At 40.7% G+C, this 14,977-nt stretch overlaps 1 protein-coding gene across 10 annotated transcripts in view; it reads right to left on the bottom strand.

Annotated features, from left to right (window-relative positions):
• The window catches only part of MCTP2 (multiple C2 and transmembrane domain containing 2), a 237,680-nt gene that overhangs the window by 98,824 nt on the left and 123,879 nt on the right, over positions 1-14,977 (bottom strand). For all 10 annotated transcript variants that reach the window (XR_006603939.1, XM_045070813.1, XM_045070814.1 and 7 more), the window contains one exon: positions 1,692-1,794. Coding sequence is in view for 9 of the 10 variants with exons in the window: in XM_045070813.1 (XP_044926748.1) it covers positions 1,692-1,794 (103 nt within the window). In the remaining variant the exon portion in view is untranslated. The remainder of the gene's footprint in view (positions 1-1,691; positions 1,795-14,977) is intronic.

Here is a 14,977-nt window from a genome sequence, read left to right as displayed (position 1 = left end):
GGAACTTTCTCTCATCAGTCTTTTAGTTGTCAGAGTATAGGTCTTTCACCTCTTTGGTTAAGTTTGTTCCTAGGTATTTTATTATCTTGGTATAATTACAAATGAGATTGTTTTATTATTTTTTTCTTTCTGCTGCTTCACTATTAGTGCATAGAAATGCAATAGATTTCTGTATAATGATTTTGTATTCCACAACCTTAACAAATTATTTTATCAGTCCTAGTACCTTTTTGTGGAGTCTTTAGAGTTTTCTATATTATGTCATCCGCAAATAATGAAAGCTTTACTTCTTCCTTACTAATTTGGATGCCTTTTATTTCTTTTTCTTGTCTGATTGCTGTGGCTAAGACTTCCAGTGCTATACCGAATAAACGTGGTGAAAGTGGACATCCTTGTCTTTTTCCTGTCCTTGGGTGAAAAGCTCTCATTTTTCCCACTGACTATGATGCTAGCTGTGGGTTTTTCCTATAAGGTCTTAATTATGTTGAAGTATATACCCTCTATGAATGGATGTTATATTTTGTCAAATATCTTTTCTGCATCTATTGAAATGATCATATGTTTTTTATCCTCTTAGTGATGTGATGTATCACATTGTTTGATTTGCAAATATTGAACCATACTTGCATCTTTGAGAATAAACCCCATTTGTTTGTGGTGAAAATTTTTTTTTAATTTATTATTGTTGGATTCTATTCACTAATACCTTGTTGAGGATATCTGCATCAGAGGTACTGGCTTTATAGTTCTCTTTCTTTGTGGGGATCTGTGTTTGGTCTCAGGGTAATGCTGGCCTCAAAGAATGAATCTGGGAGTTTTCCTCCCTCTTCTGCTTTTTGGAAAAGTTTGAGAAGAATATTTATTGACTCCTTTAAAGGTTCAGTAGAATTTACCTGTGGAACCACATGATATTGGACTTTTGTTTGTTGGGAGGTTTGTGATGACTGATTCAATTTTGATCCTTGAGAGCTTTCTATTTGGAAATCATCACCCATTCAAAACATATTCATTCAGTTACAAGCACAGCATTTATTCAGTGTTGTGAGGGCAGTGAACCACCATTTGACCCAAATCAACAGGTGCCTCCCCTTGATGGCCAGATACCTCAGAGTCTAAAGCACGCTAGGAAATAAATCTAGCCTTCTAAATGCCTGAGTTTGAAAGACTGGACATGGCTTCTCTGTGGGGGAGCTGCTCTTCAGACAAGCTGGAATACAAAGACACTTTGGGACTCTTTGAGGAATCACAGATAATCTATATTTTCCAAAAGAATCTGCCATAATATAAACCTTTAGATATTACAATAATGCTATAACATATAAACCTGAATTTAAGGCAGGTCTTCATTTGTAATTTTCTTTAACCCAGGAATGAATTAGTCTGGATAAATGGAAGTGTCCGTCTACTCACAGATTAATTGAGCTATTGAAAGATCTACTTTACAAAGGCCTCCTATAACCCTAACCCTTGCAGTTCCAAATGGCTTCTTCTATTATTAACACTATACTCTATAAAATGAAAGGATAAAAGGTTTTCAGAAGGAAAAAAAACAATAAAATTCATTCTTTGCACATAAAAATGGATAGAAAGTTCCACTTAAGAGCCCCAGTCCGCCCCACACATATCAAGGATAATTGATCTCTACGTTAAAAACACTCCTTGATATTCTGGAGGCTTAAGAAAGCACTTACAAGGTAAAAACTTTGTTCCACTCGGGGTTGAGGTTTTTGTAGATGGTGTGTGTCTGAAGTCGGTCGTTGCCTAACTCCAACAAGCAAAAAGGATCACTCTTCCCTGGAAAGAGAACATAGGACATTGGTCAAGGCAGAGGCAGTTCCCTGATCAGAGACAAATGAATCTCAGAAGTAGAAGAGGCCAAGTGAGTAAAATCCAGGCAGGTTTATACCAATAAAACTGTGCTTGCTGAAAGCAAAAGCGAGCATCTCTTTCCAGCAAGGCTTGTGAGGGAGTTCAGGAAATGGAGAGAACCTGTTAGTTCGGGAACAGTAGCATACTTAATGAACAGGGATGGATATATAACCCAGATGCAGCCTTGAGAGTCACTGACCACAACAGGTTGCATAAAAGCAACCGTCAGTCTCACACATGAGAGAGTTGAGTTTTGTGTTGTTTTAAGATTTATTTATTTATTTATTTGAGAGAGAGCATGAGAGGAGAGAGGTCAGCAGGAGGAGCAGACTTCCCACTGGGCCGGGAGCCCAATGTGGGACTCGATCCCGGGACTCCAGGATCATGACCTGACAGCCGCCCAACCAACTGAGTCACCCAGGTGCCCCAAGTTTTGCGTTGTTTTAATACAGAAGCTCCTGTCCTTTTCCTGCTTAAGTTCTCCTTGAGTCAATATAGGAAAGTACTCTGCTATGCAGGAAGCCTATGGTAACCCAGAGGCTTCTGCAAGGTCCAAAGAGAAGAGAGGAAAACTATAAACACGGTTACTAAGGAGCTAAAACTGCCCTGTGGGGGGAGTGACCACAAACACATATGATCTGATATATTCAAATACATTATGAGAATACAGAGGATGCTACATTTTTGCTGCTCATAAACATGAAAAAGTAGAATTCCACAAAGCAAGTCCAACATTTTTATCTTAAAAAAAAAATCTTAACCCCGACTTCTCTCATCTCACATCTTCCTTTTCCACCTCATACATCCTCCAAAAGAAAAAATAAATAAATAATAAAGTTAGAAAATCCAAAATCCAAAGTGGGACCCAAAAAGTTATTGCAAACAAACAAACAAAATGCTCTCCCCTTTCGTTGGGTTTGACAGTGGGACCTAGGATCGGAAATGTCAGGGACAGGATGGACGGCTATATAATGTCCATAAAACCAAACACATTGCCTGCCTCTGCGGCACAGGGATGCTTTACGAAGCAGTGCGTACTAAATTAATTGGGGGCATGAGGACAGATGTTCTGCCAACAAATGGCCAAGGAATCACAGGCCAGGGTCTAATGCCGAGAGTCCTTGGGCTTCTTGACCTACTGGCCTACCGTTCAGGTCATGAAACCTACATCTAATTAACTTAATATCCAGGAGCTCCGAGGTACAGCACATCAATAGACAGACTGACAGGTGAAAGAGACTCCAGGAAGATTCTATGTCAAAAATAGAAAAAGAGGAAGAACAGATACACGACGAAGGAGATTCTGTTCAACTGACTAGTGTTCTAGACACGTAGATGCCTGGCTAAGCTTTTAAGCCAATCCTATGATCTCAGTGGCCAGTAGACAATGACCAAGTCATGGACATAAATGAATGAGTTGGGGTTGTCAGTTTTAAACATGGAAATGCCCCCTGTCTCAATTTAGCGAAATAATATCAGAGAACTCTCAGAATCATGGCCAAGATTGGAAAATCAGGCTGGAAAACTACTAGAAACCCAAGGAGGGTTAGAAATACTCAGGCACGAGAACCTCCGTCACTCTCCCTCCCCAGGAAAAGTCTGGCTTCTGCTCCCTAGGAAAACTAGCCTCACAGGTCCTCGTGTTACTGGACCCTGGTTATGGTGCCTCTAACAGGAATTATCTACCCCTGCTTTTTTGCTGCCCTTGATGCAGAGGCAAAGACCTCCAAGAAGGATCTAACTGCTCTCGCCTCATCAAGCACCCAGGCCCTAAATGCCAGTGCTCAGAAAAGAAGGACTGGCTTTTCACCTTCTGTCCACGCAAGGATGCTCTGACCTCTTCTCCAAAACATGTGACAGGAACCTCCCCAAATTTACAAGGGGTTTAGATGCTGGGCAGCCACAGTCAAAGCAACACAAAACCCATTCCTCGGCATCTCACAAAGCAGCCTTGCTTACTTAAGGCAAGTAAGCTTTACTCTGGGGAGTGTGTTTTGCAGGGCAAGGGGGTAGGCTCTGGGAGGGGAGGAGCTGCGGACAGAGGAGGGCAGATTTGCCTCTTTCAGAGCCAGGAGCATGGAGAGAACACGTGCTCCCCTCTTCAGGCTCAGGTAGAGGACGCCGGCTCCCCCGACCCATGCTGAAGCAGCCACTTAACCATTTGTCAGACTGTTAGTAGGTGTCAGGGCTGCTCCTCCAGAAACCCCAACATGACATGCCGTCACCACTCCCTCCTGGGAAACCATCTAACACTTTTAATGAAAGCCCTGGGGTTCCTCCACAGCAGGGCTGAGCCGTGGCCGGTCCTGTGCACGCACAGGTGGGCTGGAGCTGTGGCCCCCTCCCTCCCAAGCCAGCATACTCTTAGCTGTTCCAGCTAATGAGGAACAGACTTCCTTCCAGAAACCAGGAACTTCAGTTATGCGTCTCCAAGGAACACACGGCACCAACTCTCTGAAGGTGATTCCATCAAAGCTCATTAAAATACTGCATTTATTAATACTACAATATAAACAGGCGGAGAGGAGGAAGGAGAAACAAAGATATTAAAAGATGTACAGAGTCACTTCTTTGCACTTTACGGATTGCTTTCTCTCCCTTAAAAATTTCCAGATAAAAGGGGATTTTCTAGAATTTAAATAATGAATACATTCACTGGAGATAAAGATGACGTCCCGTCATAAATGAGATGTCCCAGTGTTCTCCCAATGGTACTGAGCAAACAGCACCAGACAGACTGACGTATACATACCTGGGTCTGCACTTTTTGCCTCTGGTCCCCATCTCTAGGTCAAACAGTCAGATGACATCCCGTACCCCCAGGTGGCCTGTCACCTGGACACGGATACATCACTGGCGATTTCAGCTCACGGACCTGTTTAGCGCTTTGCCCTCAATAGGCTTTGCTACTTTTCAACACCATTTTATAATGCGTTTCTATTCCTTGGATGGCAAGTAGAGGTTTCTCACTGAAATAATTTTACTTTCATGTCAGTTTCAGAAATTGAATGGAAGTAATACACATACTGCAGAGGTCCTACCACTCAGCTGACAGATATTTTTTAAGCACATACTCTGCTCCTGGCACTGAACCAGGCCATGATGGACACAGCCCACCAAGGCATGACTTCTAAGGGACTCTCATACCAATCTCTGCTTTTCAGCAAATTTCACCTTTCCAGTGAAGGCCTTTCTTGTGCTCCCTGCCCAGAGACTGCGTTGCTCCCATTTCTGCTCCCCGACTGTGTGTTTTCCTTACACGTCTCATATTCCACATCTGCACATTCCTGGTCCATACTCAGTCCTGTATTTCATTTGAGGGTCTGACGCAGGCACACCCGGGGCGTGCATACCCCTCCCTCCCCCGGGAGGGAGGTGTGCCATGGTCAAGAGTGCCATGCCCCAGTGAGAGGGTCCAGCAGGCTCTTCGCAGCCAGCACTATCTAGAGGGGCCCACCTGGCTCCTGCTCTAAGCGGGTAACCATGGGTTAGGCAGCTTCTCATTCAGTCCTCACATCATCTCCAAGAGGTGAGGGATACTCATGCCATTTTGCAGAAGAGGCACCTAAAGTTCAGAGAGATTCAATGTGGTTGGTCCAAGTCCGAGAAGATCTCATCGTGCAAATGAATCTTAAAGCAGACGTCACTGGGCTAGCAGAAATGGGTGGGCTCATCTTGAGGAGATAAGGACAGAGGAGAGCTTTAAATTAACAAAATAGACGGACACGCAGAGAGATACAGATACATAGTGGCAATCGTGACATGTGAGATATGGATAAATAAATGCTGAGATGAGCTTGAAGCCTTGAAGGCCATGACCAGTACTTTTCATTTAAATGCACTTCTTTAATTCTCATCCACCAGTCAGGAGCCACCGCAGACCATCAGCACAGGGGCAGGACCAGAAGAAAGAATTTCCAGAGGAAGATAATTTCTGAAGCTAAGCACAGAGCATCACAGCACAGACAAGCTGGGAAGGTGGGGGTTGGGTAGAGGGCAATGGAGCCATGCCAGCTGAATTTCTACAAACTCTCCCTTCATGTTTTGTTTCCAACTACATGCTTATAACCCTTACTAGAGCATACTGGAGCAAATTCTAGGTGCTTATCTGAAAGTCTGTTCTCTGACAATTTACCCCACACGATCCATCCTGATCTATTCCCTATTCCCAAACTCTCTGGCGAGGTTGGTGTATCTTTCCCCCACTCCCAAACAGAAGGCAGAGGTGTGGGGCTCAGACAGCCTTCCTCCACTGTATATGGGATGACCAAGTCTCCTTGCAATGCTCTCTTAATCCCTAATCCCAACCAAAAACACAAAGGCCAATTAGCCTTCAAGACCTAGTTCAAGATGTATCATCTTCGCAGAACTTTCTCTGCAACCACAGGCTCCCAGGAGCCTTCCCTTCCCCCCCAGCTCCTATGATGATTGATTTGAAAAATCGTAAGGCCTCAAATGAAAATTATAAGGCCTATGACGTGCCTGCTCCTTTAGTCAACAATTACTCTATGATCCCTGCAATGTGGAAAACACAGAACTAAGAGGGATCTTCGAAGAAAAACAAACATGATGTCTATGGGTGCTGGGTCTAACTTTTCAAGTATGTCCTGCCTTCCCGAGTGGCTGCAACCTTCGGGAATCCGTAGAATGGCCTCTGCGGGGTCACCCAGGTGAAAACTTGCTCACGTTACTGCTGCAGACATCCAGAGCAAGGGGGCAGACAAACCTGTATTAGGACTACAAGATCCACAAAGGATGAGAAGGACTTAATTTTGCTGAAGTGTTATTGAACTAAATTTCTGACAGTCTACTCTTCTAACACAAGCACAGAACATATAAGAACTCATGACATAATGGGCGGCCTGGGTGGCTCAGTGGATTAAAGCCTCTGCCTTCGGCTCAGGTCATAATCTCAGGGTCCTTGGATCAAGTCCCACATCAGGCTCTCTGCTCAGCTGGGAGCCTGATTCCCCGTTTTTCTTTGCCTGCCTCTCTGCCTGCTTGTGATCTCTGTGAAATAAATAAATAAAATCTTTAAAAATATAAAAAAATAACTTGTGACATAAGAATTTTTCTTCTAAATCCATTCCCATTGCCATTCAAGTTCCAAAAACAAACAAAAAACCCAAAACATAAAACCACCATCTCCCGCTGCACTGACCCAACATCTCCCCGTTTCCACTGAGGCACCCTCAAAACCCTTGCTCCTCTAGGCACATACTTTCTTCTGTGTTTCAGAAAAGCCCTGCAGGCTTTGAGACCTGCTGTCCCCTCATTTTAAAAGGCTTTTCTTTTACCTCTGCCGTGCTAACTCAGCTCTGACATCTCAGTGAAAGTGTTGCTTCCTGCAGGAACACCAGTGAGGTGTTCCTTCCCTGAACCTTGACCTTAGGAATAGAACTGCCCTTACACCTGCCCCTTGAACAGCAGGCGTTTCAATGGTGCATGTCCATTTACATGTGGATTTTTTTAAATAAATGCTACAGTACAATACTGTAAAATGAATTTTCTCTTCCATGGTTTTCTCAATAACGTTTCTTTCATGTATTGTAGAAATACAGTACATAACACAGAGGACATACACATTGTGGTACTTGACTGTTTATCTCCCCAGTAAGGCTTCAGATCAACACTAGGCTATCAGTAGTTAGAAGTTATATATAGAAGTTATATGCCAAGTTTTTGCCAACTTTTAACTGCGTGGGGTATCAGTGCTTGCATACCATACCCCACATCGTTCAAGCATCTACTGTAGATGCTATCAGTGTAATTGGTCATTTCATGGGAGGCCAAAGACCAATTCCTCTCCCCTGTCATATCATCAGAGCCTACCACAGCTCCTCGCATAGAGCAGGTATATTTGCTAGATAAATTAAGATAATTACTTACTAAGCGCCCAACTAATAAGATCAAAGTGACTCCTTTGTTAATTCATAGAAGAGAAATGAACTGAGTTCATTCACGCTCAACGTACCAATAAGTTCAAAACTGCTAAATCTTACGTAGACCCCCAAACTCTGCAAGGAGGAGAGTCCACGTTCTTTGGCAGACTATTAAAGCAGATGGTGAGCCAAAGACAGATTTATACAGTTTTTGATGTGTTCTTAAAAAGTTGGTCTTGATTCGAGCTCAGCTATCCAAAAGGTTCTCAAGGAAATTAAAAGCATTCAATCACTATTTTTAAGCTTTCTAGAAATTGCAATTACAGCCGTCCCTTTGAAAATAAGGCATCTTTAGGGGGAGAGGTATTGCTATGGCTACAACTTCAAACAGACAATGAAAACAAACCAGAAAATGGACAGGTGACTTAAAATCCCCAGTGAACAATAACTATAGGACTATTTTTCCTTTAATACAAGTAGTCATGCTTTGAGGAAAAAAAAAAACCTAGAAATTTACAGCCAATGTTATAATTTATAGAAACTACTTAAAAGTCATTATTACAGCATATGGCTGGAATAGTTCTATAATGTGGGATCTAAATGAAGTGTTTTGGTTAACAGTTTCTCAAAATAGCACTTTTGTGTGTAACAAAACAACTGATGAGCACACAAAAATATTTTATATGGATAAAACTATCATTCAGATAATTAAAATGTGGACACAAGCACTAAACTGGTTTGAGTATGGGAGTTTCCCCACAATGAAGCACTTTTTTTTTTTTTTTTTGGCTTGGTTTTAATCAGGCAGTAGAAACAGAACAAAAAGAGAAAACATTTTAGATTGGTAACTAGATTTCTAAAAGTGGTTGAAAAGCCAAGTGTGATTAGAGATGCTGATAATTCTGACATTATTTAAAATTAGAAGAATTATAAACAAAATATTAAGAACCTGCGAAACTCCCCACATCAACTATACTCTAAGCAAATAAATTTAATAAAAAATGGTAATAGTTATATGTTGAACATGCAATATGTGTTAGACATGTTCATATAGGTTTTAATTACCCCTCAAAATATCCATGAGAAAACAGGCTTACGGTGGACCCAAGGCCAGCACGTGGTAGAACCAAGATTTAAAATAGTTGTCTATTTCTGTATATGTTCTACACCATAATACATAAGAATGAAAGCAAAAGGCAGAGACCGTAAAAATAAAGGGCAAAAATATGGAGACTGATTTTCATTTTTGATGAATAAATCACTGAACTAAACGTTGATTTATTTAACGCATGAGTCACAGTCACTGTGAAAGGGTTCACATCCTGAATGCACTCTACCAGGATCAGGGGAGATCAATCTTGCTTGTGGAACAGACCAAGAGCTCCTCCTAATGGCACTGGGAACTGGAAATGCCACCCAGATTTTGAGAGAGGTCATTATCCATTTCAACAATACACACTGCCCCCTTTGGGCAACTCTGCGGTAGAGGAGGAAGACGGAAGTGACCGAGCTCCTCAAATATAGTTAGTTCTCAATGAGTATTTCTTGAAGATCGTGAGATCTACCACCAAGCTGGCTTTTCATAAGTTGAGACAAGCTTTAAAAGCTATTGGGACTGGGTGTGGTACATAAACAATGAATTCTGGAACTTTGAAAAGAAATTTAAAAAATAAATAGAAGCCACTGGGAAGCTATACTGGGCTCCCTGGAGAGAAGTTGGGGATTCTGGAATTAAATATATCTTTTTTCTCTTGGATCAGGCACTATTGGGTTTCTATCATGTTTATTTATCAAACAAGGCCACTTCACAATAACCTGCATTTTTTGTTGTTGTTGTCTGAAAACACTGTCTTTTCCTCTCCTCTGATAGTTATTTTGATACTAATTTGGCAGTTGTCTTATTAACCTGGAAACAGAGAAAGGGTCTAAGTGATAACCTTATGGCCAAGAAGTCACGAAGATCCAGATATATTTGGAAACTCTGTCGTGTTTGGTGAGTGGTGTGGTATGGCGAAATGTGCCAAAAAGTGACAAGGATGAACGAAAAATCTGTGGAGAATAAGTAACTCCAGATTGGAGTGAAAATGGTATTTCCAGTTTTGTTCCTTCATTGTTTCCTGATACTTCCCCAGCTTCTCATCATAGCAGACAGATTATTATGATGAGAACATGAAAAAATTAAGATAGAATTGTGCTACAAAAAGCAGAAATATTGAGACTATGTTTCATTGTTCTATTACTTACCATCATTGTGCACTGATGTGGGCTTTCAATGCTTCCCTACTTGCTCTTTTGCTGTGAGGTGAAGAAAACTCTCCTCATTTCTGTATCCCCCATTTTATACCCAAATTTTCAATGGCTAGGAGCCATTGAAATAGTGATAACAGGTGAAGAAGTAAAGCAGAGAGAGACCAAACAATAACCAGTCTTACCACGAGAAGATTCCCTAGAGGAAAGGATGTCAACATATAAGATTTATTTCAAAGAATGAAGAGAAGGCTTAATTAACAGAAAGGATGAAGTGTGAAACCTACATCTTGATTGTGAGAATATAAGAGTCACTGACTAGGTGTTGAACTTGGCAGGTACCTTAATGCACATGGTAGCCATCATGGCTTTAGTACTGATACCTCAAAGCAAGACCTACCTGTTAAAATCCAACAGGCTCCCCACAATAGTCTATCGATTATAACAAGGCTCTCCAGATCAATTCTCCTATGTGCTGAACATATAGTAAATACTTGCCCACTCTTCACCCATTGGTCTCTCAGTACATAAGATAAGCATGGTCATTTGTACTGAAATACAATTCTGACCAGAAAAAATTTCCATTCTCGAACAATTTTTCTATTTAACTATCACCTACTTCATTATCTTTTATGAAATAAACGCCACCTTTTTTCAACAGTATTAATTCATGTATCTGATGTATCCCTGGGCAAAGCAGAAGATACAGCCCCATTCTCTCTGAGGGCTTTACTGTGGGGAGGGAACCTGTTGCCATATCATTCCTCACCTTGGTCCTAACAAAGCCTTCCTCTCTCTCCTTTAATTGTTAGAAGGTGTGTTACTTTCCTCTCCAAACAGCTGAGTGGAGGATATGGGTCCCATTAAGCATCACAAAGAGATAGGCTCACCTTGAATCTCAGAGTAAAATTTATCATCTGTTTCCCGAATCAAGGCTGTAGTCTGTTTTACTACAAAAGTAATAGCATCAGAATGGACAACCTATTACTTAAAAATTTTAGGTTATGCTGGGCACAAGGTGTTTGTGAGACAAACTCTTTAATAAAAATATCTGACAGGCTCTTCTATTAGAGTGACTGCTTATGGCTATCCGCATCTAATATTAGCTGTAGAGTACATTAAAATGTCTTTGGCCAATTTTAGAGGGATGGACTGCAAGAGAAGATAGATTACTTCAGATTCTTTAAAAAGTCTTTTCACTTACATACAAACGAATGTGAGGCTTAAAAATCCCGAGCTATACATAAATTCAAATGTATTAGTGTTGAATCAGTTCAATCACACAAGAGCATATTTATGAAGGAATGAATTAAAAAATAATAAATACATTTTTATATATTAGAGAACTGAAGCCTTTATCTTTTGTAAGTATCTTAATATTGGGAATATACATAGATTTCGGTTATTAATATCTTTTAACACATGTGGAAAGACACTATTTTTTTCTTTATATAGAAACACATTTTCCGTTTTTAATGGGAAAGAAATTCACCTTAGTCCATGTTTGTGGTGGATGTGTGTGTGTTCTAAATGTTGGTAAAGTAATGGGGATTCACTTTCTCCAAAGTTAATTTCTTTTCACGACTATATAATTGCAACACCAGTAACCAGTAATAAGGAATGTCCTACTTTGAGCACAGCAGCGATGAACGACTGATATTTTCTTTTTCAAATTATACCCTGCTAAGACAGGGATCACTTTAAAATGGGCAAACCATGGACAGGAGGATTACCAAGTGCATTCATTCTCCCCCAACTCCCCCAAGGACAAGAATTCCCTGGACTTCGCAAACTATAACAGTAACCTCCGCCCAGAATCCTACAGCAAGATCTCCCACTGAACCTTGGCTTTATCAGGTTCCCTGGCATCTTCAGTGAAACACACTTAAAGCATCAGTTATTATGGTTATTTGGTATTTTTTTTTTTTAAGATTTTTATTTCTTTATCTGACATAGACAGAGATCACAAGTCGGCAGAGAGGCAGAGAGAGAGAGGAGGAAGCAGGCTCCCCGCTGAGCAGAGAGCCTGATGCGGGGCTCGATCCCAGGACCCTGGGATCATGACCTGAGCCGAAGGCAGAGGCCTAACCCACTGAGCCACCCAGGCGCCCCTGGTATTTTTTTTTTAAAAAACAAAGAATTATCCAAAAAAATGTAAAACAAAAGCAGTGAGGGTAGAAAGTTCCCTTCTGTGCTCTGTCTAACATGATGATCACTCTCGGAGAACTCCCCCTGGTTATTCAGAGTAAGCGGACTTCTTGTTTATTTGCAGAGATGAGTACTTCGTTCCCTGAGCAACTGCAGTGGAACTCTCCTTTACAAAGGACAGCCGGCCGGAAAAAGCTGGGGATGGGGTACAAGTAGTTACTTCTTTTTTAATGCTCCTGGTACTGACGATGACAGGTACACCTACCTCTTCTGATTCTGGAGAAGCCAGCATGTTTTAAAGCACATCAGGTGATTCTAACAGTGAACCATAAAAGCAGAAGTAATGGGTGAGTCCCCACCGTATGATACAATAGCAAACCTCTTGGAGGTATTAGTTACATGCCTATTGCTACTTCCGTGCGATCTGAATCCATTTCTTTTTTTCACATGGAAAAGGTACTTAACTACTCTCTGCATTTGGTCCACTCTGTTACCCTAAACCAATAATCTGGTTGAGAATAGACACAAAGTTCCACCCAGGACCCTGCCAACCTATAAAGAACACAGGCAGTGAACTCTGGTTCTAAAAATAAAGATCAATATGGTCTAAAGACATGTTTAGCTAATGACAAGAAGAGTGATGATTTTCTAATGAATAATACAGAGACGAGGGCATTCCGTCAAACCATACAGCATGACTGGATTTGTAACCACTGCTTTTTGCTGCTGGGATTCTCTTGGTACTCACCTTCATCCACTCCAAAACTATCTCCTAGAATCTTGAATATAAAGAAAATGACAAAATGGCAACATTTCCCCCCAAAATTATTCTTCTAAAAAGAAGGGGTTTGCCTTGTTTTCTGGTCTTTTCCAAATATCCCCCCCCCCTTTTTTTTCCCAGATTGCTCTCTTATTCACTCGAAGAGCCAAAATACTGCTTGGAAAGAAACATTGGCCTGAAACTCCTCCATAAACACCAGTTTGGGGGGCTGTGGAGAGGGCACCTGTCTGGATGGGTAAAACAAAGGTTTTAAAAACGTGTTTCCACAGACGGATGTAGTTGTCAACAAGACTTAAAAAGAAACTTCCAATGCATTGCAATTAGTTCCTAGAGATCCGCAAACATACAACTACAGAGAGAATTTTTGAAAAATTGCTTGAAGGCATGAATGAGTTCTTGTGTTTGAAACAACATTTCCTGAGACATCAACAATCATAGATCCAAGAAGTATTGTATCAAAACATTCAGATGGAAGTAAAAATAATGGGCTCTGGACAACTTGAAGATAACTCTAAATGTGCAGATAACAAAATTCTGAAGGCCAAAGGCACATGAGAAAGGAGTAAATTAAGTATTTTCATAAACTATAAGTAAGCTTTAAAAGAAAGGAAAATTTCTAAGTCAATATGAGACTATCAACATCTGCAACTAGATTAATGAATGTTAGAAGTAATCATCTCTCTCATCTTCAACACCCAAATTTATTTATTCATACTGGCCTAAAATGCCATTTTTGGATCTTCTCCCTCAGTATTTCCTTAAGATCAATATCATCCTATTTCTCGTTATTTATATAGTAGTGATATCTTTTAAGATTTTATTTATTTATTTGATAGGCAGAGATCACAAGTAGGCAGAGAGGCAGACAGAGAGGAGGAAGCAGGCTCCCCGCTGAGCAGAGAGCCCTGATGTGGGGCTCGATCCCAGGACCCTGGGATCATGACCTGAGCCGAAGGTAGAGGCTTTAACCCACTGAGTCACCCAGACATCCCCATCTCTATTTTTGGAGTATGATCTACTCTTTTTAACACAGAAAGTTACGCCCTAGGATCGTAGCTTCAGAACTTTCCAGCTTGAGGATGAGGAAGATCAAACTTTGGAAAAGAGAATTTCAATTGTAAGCAATTTCTATTACAAAAAATAATGAAAAAAAATGATGGGCAATTAAACTTACATTTTTTAAAGGGTCTCTTCACCTTCCCTCAAAAAATGAACCGATAGAAATCACTAATATATTGAGGAGCCAATTTAAAAAAAAAAAATAGAGATGAAGTAAGTCCTACAATACCTTGTCCATGCATAAAATCTGTTTATTATTCTATGTATGCATTTTCTTGGTAAACAGCATCTGTCACATATGCGTCTCCATTGTTAGTACAATGGGTTAATCTGGCAATAAGAGGACAGTCACCCTCCAATCAGACATTGGAATGCCTGAATTACTCTCCTCATGGTCAAGTACAACTCAGCACAAAGCATGCTTGCTCTTGCCTCTGTCTTCAAAGCCCAAGTTAGTGAACCACCAAGAGTAACTTTGTGTAAGACCATGTCAACAGCAAAGTGGTTTTCATGGCCAAGAATTTGGTTATTATTTCAGACCACTGCCAGCGAAATGGGCTTTCATGCTTAAATTTATGAACCACCACATCCTCTCACATGCTGAAGAATGAAAATCGCTCAGCACAGAGCCCCACCAAGGAGGTCCAAGGCAGGAGGTCCCACCTGTCTTCTGAAGCACTATCATTAAAAATTTCTCATTAAATTAATTTAACAAAGAAAGAAGTCCCGGCACGAACCATCCGCAAATGTATTTAAAAGCCAGCTGGACCAGTACATGATCTGATCATCATAAAATTACTTGAAAAAATAATTTTGTGAAAAACGTTAATTAAGTGAAAAAACGGCTTGACTGCATCTTTTTACTTTTCCTTCTATTCCTCTATTTGAAAGAGTGTGATTGCTTGTATACGCTTCCACTTATTAAAACATTTCGCTTTGCCATCAGATCATTTCCAAACAGGAAATAAGTAAAAACAGAAAACTGATTAAA

Source organism: Mustela putorius, unplaced genomic scaffold (genome assembly GCF_011764305.1).
Source record: "Mustela putorius furo isolate JIRA1106 unplaced genomic scaffold, ASM1176430v1.1 tig00003972_pilon_pilon_pilon, whole genome shotgun sequence".
Lineage (NCBI taxonomy): Eukaryota > Metazoa > Chordata > Mammalia > Carnivora > Mustelidae > Mustela > Mustela putorius.
This window is presented reverse-complemented; position numbering and strand designations above follow the sequence as displayed.